General features: G+C 42.7%; 1 protein-coding gene across 1 annotated transcript; it reads right to left on the bottom strand.

The window, feature by feature from the left end:
* plcxd2 (phosphatidylinositol-specific phospholipase C, X domain containing 2) lies at positions 1 to 7,406 on the bottom strand. The gene is made up of 8 exons (XM_084565977.1): positions 6,857 to 7,406; positions 6,431 to 6,567; positions 6,130 to 6,249; positions 4,692 to 4,745; positions 4,446 to 4,601; positions 1,959 to 2,069; positions 1,443 to 1,573; positions 1 to 370 (listed from the first exon to the last, which is right to left on the bottom strand). Exons 1-8 carry the CDS (start codon positions 6,957 to 6,959, stop codon positions 211 to 213), a joined length of 972 nt encoding a protein of 323 aa, XP_084422103.1. The 5' UTR covers positions 6,960 to 7,406; the 3' UTR covers positions 1 to 210.
* Between the last annotated feature and the right edge of the window lie 2,365 nt (positions 7,407 to 9,771).

The following is a 9,771-nucleotide window of genomic DNA, read 5'->3' as shown; positions in this document are numbered from 1 at the left end:
AGACAGTCTACCATAATCAAAATTATAAATGGATATTAGCTGATGAGTTCCTGGAAAGTTTAAAGGCTTTGTGACAGGCTCACTGAGAACCAATGTGTATCTTAATCTTGACTGTCCTTTTTTAAAAAACGCCGACGCTCTATCAGCTAAAAGAAGAGCTTCGGGTTCACCGTGGGTAAAAGCGCCTTCGTCCCGTTGTGAAAACCCGTGTCATCTTGATTTGCGGTCCTGGTCGGACAGCAGCAGGTTGTTGAGTTTGATGACAATGTTGGCAAAGTCAGTGAGCTCCACAAAGTCAGAGGTGATGATGTTGACGCCGCCCACTCCCGGCCTCTGGGCCTCAACCCAGGAGATAATGGTTGGTAGATTTCTAGAGGCACAAAAGAAGAGGTCTGTATCAGAAACAGACATCCTGCCCTTTCAGTTTTAATCAGAATTGATTTCCCAAACCTTTTAAACATGCTCAGCATTATCAAGCGCCAAGTTTATATTTCTGTTAGTCTAATCAGTTGTTCCTTTGATCCACCAAATGTCATTAATGCAGATGTGAGATATGTCACAGTGTGGGAGTAAATGGAGCAAAAACAAAAGTTAAAGGGAACGATGTTTGTGTCTGTCTGTCAGCGAGAGACGCTTTCTGTTTTGGTTCTCGGCACACACACACTCGGGGACACCATGGCCGTATCACTCCTAACACCCTTAAATTCTCCTCTGTGTCCCAGTCGCCAGCAGAACAAAACCAGGAAGCCAGATTGTTTATCCAGCGGCGATAAACAATCCCATTTCCTCGGAAGTGCAAAATTAGGCCACCTCCTGTGTCGCCGGAGCGTCGGTGGAGAAGTTTTATACCCCAGCGCTGGTGGCTGCTCCTCTCAGATCTGACGGCACAGAGAGTTTGCACTCTAAGTCAGGATTTCCACCGTCATTTCCACCTAAATCCTCGGCTCAACGAGACTTAAAAGTTTGTGAAAATCGTTCAGTACTTGCTTGGGGAAAATCAAATCTCTTATTTGAGTTATGAAATTTGTTCCTCTTTGAATATGCTGTAGTTTAGATTGGGATTATCGCAAATCCTTAGTGAAACAAACCAGTAAAGTGAAACGATACGTTAACAGATAAGGCAAAAATAAAGATGCATGCTGGGAGGTCAGCATGTTGTGTGTCAAAACACATATCTCGCCAGCGATCTAACTCCATCTCTAACTGCAAGTGGCAGTTTGAGTTTTTTAGAAACATAAGTGATGGTATAATTACAGCATTTCTTACACTGTGGTCTTCAAGGTTTTGTTCTAAGCATAAAATGAGCAGCATATACTGTACCGCCCTCTACTGGCGAACAAGTTAAATGAACCTATGCTGTAAAAAGAAAAGGAACAACACATCCTTAAAAGTATTATAAACCAACAACTATATAAATCATCGCTTAAACCCGGTCACTTTACCTCTCCACCAAATAGTTACGTAGCCCCCAGACCAGGCCCTTGGCCACAGTGTTGACCGTGGGTGTCAGGATTGCCTGTGACACATGGAAGGACCCCTGCTTGGCTCTTTCCTTCAGTGTAGTTTCCAGGAACTAAATGGGAAAACGTTCAATAGAGGGAATCTCATCCAAAGAGCCTTTTTAACGGGAGAAATTTTATGTAAGAATATACTGTACATGCGAGGTTAAAACACGTTTATGGTTAGCAGCGCAAGAAGCTAAGGAAAAATAAAGAGGCACAAAAAAGGGAGGAAGAAATGAAGGAGGGCTGAGTGGCTTAGGATGATGACATGTTGGAGAAGAATATGGAAAGAAGAAGGAAGTAATTGCTACTTTTTTTTTCTTTTTTAGCTTGAACCCACAAAGCAATAGTAAATCATCCATTTAATTTTCTCCCCCAGGAAGGATTTAAACTTAAAATATGCAGACACTTCACTTTGGTGCAAGCGCTTGTACAGAAAAAGGGGGGTTCTCTGACCTGTATAAGCTTGTTGGGTTCAGTGGTGTTTGCCCAGGGAGCGGGGATCTTGTTGCCGGGCCACATGACAGAGACGCCCTGACCCAAAGGATGATGGTAGAACACGATTACCTGCGGAGAGGACAAAACAGAATGGATCATTGACTTGAGGAATAAGCAGGCTGACCACCAGACCTTGCACACATCTCAAGTTTCAGGTTCTTGGGTGGACTCTCCCACCTGGGCTACAAAAGAGAACAACAATGACTTTATCCCTGAGAACTCTCAGGACGGTTAAGCGGTCACAGTGGCTTCTGACGTTTTTTCTTCCATTGCTTCATTGAGAGTGTTGTTGTTACCCACACAATCCTCACGTGGCATGGCAGCAGCTTGGCAGCGAATAAGACGGCCGTGCAAAGGGTCACAAGGAGGAGCAGAGAAAATCCCATACACACCGCCGCCTGGTCTGGATACCATCTATGTGAATGCCCCGATGCTAGCTGAAGCCATCCAGCATTAGTAAAAAAGAAGTCCTACCACCCAACACGCAAAGTGTTTGAACTGCTCCCGTCAGAGAAGAGATACACGTCCATCAGAGCACACACCACAAGGCTGTTTTTTGTTTTTTAGTTTACGCCAAAGTCATCACGACACTGAACTCTGCACTGAAACCTCACCCTTCATAGACATGCCTGGGCTATATTTCATTACCACTGGCAATTTTTTTTATTATTTTACCAGAGCAATATTACTCCAAGCCGTGCAATTTGTTGTAACCTGTTCAATATTTATATATATAATTCCATCCTGTGCAATATTATTTAACCCGCGCTATATTATCCTGATCTGTGCCATGTTATTCTGACCTAAGCAATATTGTTTAACTTGTGCAATAAGGTTACAGTTATTTTTGGATATGTATATATTGTACACCGATCAGCCACAACATTAAAACTGCTGACAGGAGAAGTGAATAACATTGACCATCTGGTGACAATTCAGTGTTCTGCTGGGAAACTTTTGGACCTGGCATTCATTGGTGTGGATGTTACTTAGACATGTAGTACCCACCTAGACCAGACCAGACCAAGAACCTCCATCCCATGCCTGATCGGTGTATATGCGTATATGCGTGTGAAGGCGTGTATGTGTAAAATCTCTAAAATGAAAAATGGTGAGTATGCTAGGTGAAAATACATGTTTAGTTTTGCACAAATGTGATTGTAAAGTCAAACATGTGACTAGACCATTCTCCTTCACAAGCGAAACAATATGAGCACAGGTAAGGTTACAGAGTTTTTTTTAACACTGACAAATAGAACAAGGAGGAAGGCTGCCCTCTGCGGCCTCTTCTACACTCTCCCTCCGTCTCCGTTGCCAACTAAGCCAGTTACAGATTAGGGTCATGGGAACAGGAACGATAGTATCTGAATGAGACACAGACATGCACATGCTGTAGTAATGCATTGCAGACCTAACGGTATTCACCCCTAAAACAGGAAGCCCACATACTCAGATACACGTGTGTGTTTGTGTGTGTGTGCAAAGTTGGCTAGTGAGATTTTCCGTCCAAGTATCTGTGTAGTATATTTTTAGCAAAAATAAATGAAAGTAGTATAAAGAAGTGTAATCAGGAGTGTGTCTAAGAGCAAGAGATGACAAGTGATAAAGACAAGTAAAACGTAAGAAAGAGAAGCGTAGGGAAGAGTAAAAGGAAAAACAGAGATTAAAAGGCTCAAAGCTAAATACACTGAAAAGAGAAAGGCGGCTCAGATGGTGGAATGGGTGTTAATGGGATGATGCTCGCCGCTAATTCCTCTCCAAGTAAAACACAGGTGGCTGGGATTACTGTATCTGAGCACAAAGGTTAAATGAGCCATCAACTATACACACTCACCAGCTTGTCCACGGTATACTTGTTCAACTGCTCATCCACGCAAATATCTAAATAGCTAAATTGGTAGCAGGAACTCTGCATTTCAGCATGTAAACATGAAAGAAATAGAAAGGCAGTATCTCAAATAACCACCTGTGAAAACCGAGGTATGCACAAGAGCATCTCTGAACGCTCATGTCGAACCCTGAACAGGAAAAGATGCAGCAGGGACAACAGAACATTGGAAAAACTTTGCCTTATGTGACAAGTCTCAATTCCTGCAGCAACAGTCAAATGGTCAGAATTTGGAGTAAACAACATAAAAGCTTGGATCCATCCTGCCTTGTATCAACGGCCGAGACTGGTGGTGGTGGTGTAATGGTGTGGGGCATATTATTTTAGCAAGCTTTGAGTCCTTTAGCACCAATGGAGCATTGTTTAGGTGTCCCCTTATGGCCACACTGTAACCATCTTCTCATGGTGTCCATATGGGCAAAACGCCGTGTCACAAAGCTACAATATAAATATATGCCATGAAGAATTAAGTAAGTTGTGAAGACAAAAAGGGACTCAATCAATACAGCTTATTGCTGGAAGATTTGGTTGGCAAGGAGAATGTTTCATGATCTCACCTGGTATTTCTTCTCCCAGAGGTAGTCCAGAGTGATGGTCTCCACGGCACAGTTGTTGCACAGCTTGCCGCCAAACACCTCTTGGAGCATGGTGATGAGGTACACGTGGTGCTCTGCCTCCATTGCATAGTAATGGTTGAAGTCCAGAAACACTACCTAAATCGACCAGACATCAGATTTCGTCAGTCTGACTTTAGCCATTAGTTTGCGCGTTTATACCTTCTTTACAAAAAGCGTGCTTCTCACCTCTTTCCTGTGTCTGCCAAGGAAGAGGTTGATTTCTAGCAGGCAGTCTCTCACCTTAGGGAGTAAGCAGAGTTAAGGTTTGGATCAAAATATAAGGTACATCTTGTTTTAGTCACATTTAAGTGCTCCAGAAATAACTTTAAATGCTTTGTTGAGTAGTGGAATGAAAAACTATGGGATTGAAACACCATGCCATAAATGTGTTTTGAAAGCTTGACACTCTGTGTTTGAGAGCTTGAAATCTAATTAACAAAGTTTTGCAAGACTGAGACTGGATTTCGAAGACATGCATGCTGTTATGAAAGTCTACACGCACTGTGTGCTGACAGCCAGATCATCCTGTCTCCAGATGAGACTGGACTGGACTTCAGTGAAGAGTAACCAATAGGTTAGGAGCAAATGTTCGTGACTATAGGAGCACAGTTGTTTTCCCAGACTGCCTTTTCCAGAGTTTCGAACCAGAGCAGTGAGAGAACAACGCCAAAAAACATCTGACTGGCAAGCCCACAACTGTTGGCAAATTTCTAATTTCAAAAGTGCAAAGCGAGCTCTGAAAGGACACACTTTCGCAATATGAGTGCAAATGTGCATCTGTCAACGTTTCTAAATATGGTTTTGAGGTTTCAGAACTTTTTTTTTTAACAAACATGTGGGCAGCAGCTTTCAGATCACCATTTACAGTGTTTCAGACTTGGAAACCTTCTAGTAAAACTATGTGCCACATACTGAACAGCACATGTTAGAATGACCTGGTGCAGAAGAGGGATGATTACAGCTAAGCACACAACCTTTGAACCCTCCTAAAAGTCACCCACACAGTCAAAGAGTGCACATTTCTAAACTTATTATGACTGTTGTACCTACACCGATCAGGCATATCATTATGACCACCTTCCTAATATTGTGTAGATCTCCCTTGTGCCTCCAAAACAGTTGTGACTCATCAGAGAATGGACATGGGCCTTCTGAGAGTGTCCTATGGTGTCTGGCAACAGGATGTTGTTAGTGGGTGTCTTTGGGTCCTATGGGTTGAGGGGAGGGGCTTCTGTGGATCATTCAACAGATACTTCATCAGTTTTGGATCTAGGGAATTCGAAGGCCAGCTCAACATCTTGTGCTGTTCTTCATGTTTTTTTTTTGAGTTGTTCCTAAACCATTTCCGTGTGTCCGGCTGCATCCTGCTGCCATCAAGGAGTGTCATTACTATGGGGTGGGGGTGCCTGGTCTGGTTTACGTAGGTGGATGGTACATGTCTAAATAACATCCACAATAATGCCAGGTCCAAAGGTTTCTCAGCAGAACATGGAGAATATAAATATGCCTCATCAACGTTCATTCAAATGTTCTTTTTACTCATTTCAGGACATTAAACACAGTACGAAAATAAAACAGGTATCACGAACATTTAAATGTCAATAACAATTACTCCTCTGCTCACCTTGTGTCCAAAGAGCCCATGAATAAAGTAGATCTCATTTCCAGCTTCGCCTGGTTTGGAGGACACCCTGAGATCAAAGTAGCGAATTCCTGCATCCAGTTGCTCCTTAAAAGACAGGTTCTGGGAATCACATCACATTAAGTATTACTTCTGGCTGCAAAACCCCAACACATCTGCTTGACAGTAAAACACAGACATTCAAAAGCCGCCCCAAAAAAATCTATCATCTCATATATCACTTGACAGCTGCCAGATTCCTCACATGGAGGTTTTTGTGAACTGCGGTGGTTGAGAGCATTACCTGTGTCATGGACCACTTCACCATGACTTTCTTTGCTAAGACACTGAACATGGTAGCCAGGTACTTTACATAAGCCTTCTGATCGGGGCCCACGGGAGCACGCACATCCACCCAGTAAGTGAAAGAGTCATGAGACCCTGGAAGAAAGAGTGAGAGCTGCTGCTGATGATGGAACATTAAAATGGGAGAGGGAAAAAATGAATAGCAGTGTATGAAAGGTATAAGAATGAAATCTTGAAACCAGAAAAAAAAAGATGTCTGAGATTTGCTGTATGGTACTATAATGGGCATGTTGGACAATTATTAGCCTACGTTCTTTAAAATCTGTTCAATTCCTGCAATACTATAACTGTCTAGACTTCTAGTTTTGTTGCCATCCTTACATTTCCTGGAGAAACCAAACATCTTTACGCACGACTGCCTCACCTGGCACTGCGAGGTGTTTGAGGGGCATGGCACTGAGCTGGGAGGGGAGCGAACCCATCCAGTCGGCGTTGACATTGCCGATCCCCGCAGGTCTCGTCTTCATGTCAAAAACTGTCTGTCAACAGCCACCTCAGGAAACCGCTCTCTGGTACTGGTGGACTCCGGTTGACGGATTCCCGCGCGCTCCAAGCAGATAAAAACTATCATCGGTCATCTTGGAACGCCAAAATCAAACACCTACATATTCATCGTGAGACCATCTGTGCCCCCCCATTTCTTCTGGCCGGTGTCCGGTAGGTTATGGGGAGCGTTTTATTCCAACCGGCAAAACCCGGCGCCCGTTGACAAGGCCGGCGGCGAGATAACGACCGAGATAATCCTCTTAGAAGAAAATTCCACTGGTTACCCCACCCCGCTACTTCTCCTGCTTCTTGGCATAACCTGCTCGGCGTGTGCTGTGCATGCTTGTGTGTTTAAAGACCATCCCGTGGACACACAAACACACTCGAACAGTGTTGACATTAGATGGAGAAATTGTCTCTGCTGGGTCATGGCCTCCAGAGTCAGCAAACCATCACGTGTAGGTTGGGATGATGAACGCATTAGTAAGCATGAATCAGCTCATGTGGATCATCCTAGCTGTGACTGCAAAGGTGATGAAGAAAGACCAAACTAAATATAGCTATTCTCTTCTATTCAAATATATCTAACTTAGTGATCTATGCCATATGTTTATTCTAATGTTTGGGCTATTGATCTACATTTTAAAATTTAAGAAATAAAAACAACTGCATTTTTTTTTTTATCCTACCTGAGATGTATTGTGTCTTCACAGCTGTGCATTACCATACAGTCAATGTGTATTATGCGCAACTACAGTCACACAGCGCCATCTTTTGGTGCAGCAGGTGCACTGCTGTTGTGTCCACAGAAGTGTGGCCTCAAGCTCCCACTCTGCCACTTTTTTCTTTGTCCGGGACATTTGTATTTTTGAGTACTCCTTAGTACACATTCTTTCAGTTTAAGAAGCCGTGTTTTGGTCTAAAAATTTCTGCAAAGGCTAAATGGTGTGGGCATCGGTTCTCACTTTTTCCAGCAGGTCTGTTTGAGGTTTTTGTACTCCAGTTGCTTTAGGAAAATCTCCACATCAAATACGAAACAATGCACGCTTCAAACAAACAGAAATTTCAACATTATTTTCTTAACTTCCGCAATCACTTCCGGTGTAACCGCACAGGACAGCAAGCCCCACAAGGCATTGCGGCCGCCGGTCACCTGGCAGTTAAAGCAAACGTTTGTGTGTACGTTTCCATGGGGATACGTCACGCGCGCGCACACACACACACGCACTCGCCCTTATCGGAAGAGCTGGGGTTTAGAAAGCCCACGACTGTGCGTGGATTTTTTTTAATTTTTTTTATCAGGAGCTAACAGCAGGCTCGGGCAACGGCCGAGGAAAGGAGCAACACCCCTACACGGTGAGTTTACTACTGAGAGAGAGGAGAGGGGGGAAGAAAAACAGAGGAATAAGCCGCTATGAAACGGTTGAGGGTATGAAGATGTCAACAACAAATGTCAACTCAGTTTGTTTTGCTAATGAGCTACGCTGCTTGTTTTACAGTAGGCTATTTGATATAGTTTAAGAAAATTGTCTAGGCAAGTGTATTTCTTTTCAAAGATACCCTGCTGCGCTTATGGGATTCATAAAGTTGCCTATTTGGCCAAATATTAAATATAATAATAGCATAATTATTTTCGTCTGTTTCTTTCCACACTCAGGTTAGTGTCCACGTGTGTTTACATTATAGCTGACCTTGAATAGCTTCCTAATGTCATGCAGCCTGGATACATCTTAATTCCCTTTAAATCCCTTTCCACAACAGATTGCCATATGTGAAAGCTGAGTGCAGGCCAGCAGTCCGCTGGCTGGCCCCTTTACTTGTCTTATTGCTTATTGTCTCAGTGAAACATGGACATCGAGCTGGTATTTATTTTGAGAAAGCGTTTGCAGTGGGGCGAAAAAAAAAGAAAGACATAAACGGAAATACAGTGTTTCAGAGAGGATGGCAAATTTTTAAACATTTACATACTGTCAATAGCCTTGACGGTTCATTCATAAGAGGAGCAACGTGAGCCATTGAGCCTAACCTGGCCTGGACATTCTTTTTGGATATGTTCCACTCAATGAAATAAACACTAATCACATTTTGTTTAGCTGCACTTGGCTTGCTGGAAACTGCATTTCCTTTGACCTAAATAGAGCAGGTCATTAGTCAAAGAGTTCTACTTGTTCACACAGCTTCGCTTTGGTTTCATTAAAATAGCTCACAGATGGAATACAAATCCTTACCCTCGAATACTCATAATTATCAGGGCTTATATGGCTTTAAATGATCATTTGCAACCGGTATTTAGATATTAACTACTGTTTACCAAGAAATACCAGATTTTCCTTGGCATACACTGTACTGGATTTAGTCTTATAATGTAAAGTCAACTGGCTGCAGTTCAACCAGCAACATTTTATAGTCGTCCCACTTCCGTAAAGACTACACCTTACAATTGAGACATATTATGAATGCACTTATGAAAAGTCATGTTATTTCCCAATGGAATTAATTAGGGAGCCATTGTTGTATTTTTGCCCACAATTTATTAACATTTTCTGGTTACATTTATTTCCTGCTGTTTTTAACCTAAATTTAAGACAGGTCTTAGATTTCAGAAGAGCCAAACATGAATCATCCACACGAATGTATAAACTATTCTTGCAAGGTTTTAGGAAAGCTACACAGTCTACCACAATCTTGATTAGCTATTAGACATGTGGCCTCTGTGGTCAGAATGCCGTGTGGTCCATCTGCATCAAAGCGAGGAACACATTTAGACCAGGTATCTGTTTGAAAACACAATAT

This window comes from Chelon labrosus (genome assembly GCF_963514085.1).
Source record: "Chelon labrosus genome assembly, chromosome: 18".
Lineage (NCBI taxonomy): Eukaryota > Metazoa > Chordata > Actinopteri > Mugiliformes > Mugilidae > Chelon > Chelon labrosus.
The sequence above is the reverse complement of the archived record's forward strand: the minus strand, read 5'-3'. Positions and strand labels throughout refer to the sequence as shown.

Bases quoted from the DNA above. Each gene is read 5' to 3' on its own strand.
- plcxd2 (XM_084565977.1), bottom strand. From the start codon at position 6,959: ATGAAGACGAGACCTGCGGGGATCGGCAATGTCAACGCCGACTGGATG. The intron at 6,250-6,430 runs GTAATGCTCTCA...TGTGATTCCCAG, and splicing joins TGAAGTGGTCCATGACACAG to AACCTGTCTTTTAAGGAGCA. The intron at 371-1,442 runs GTAAAGTGACCG...TTGTGCCTCTAG, and splicing joins CGTAACTATTTGGTGGAGAG to AAATCTACCAACCATTATCT.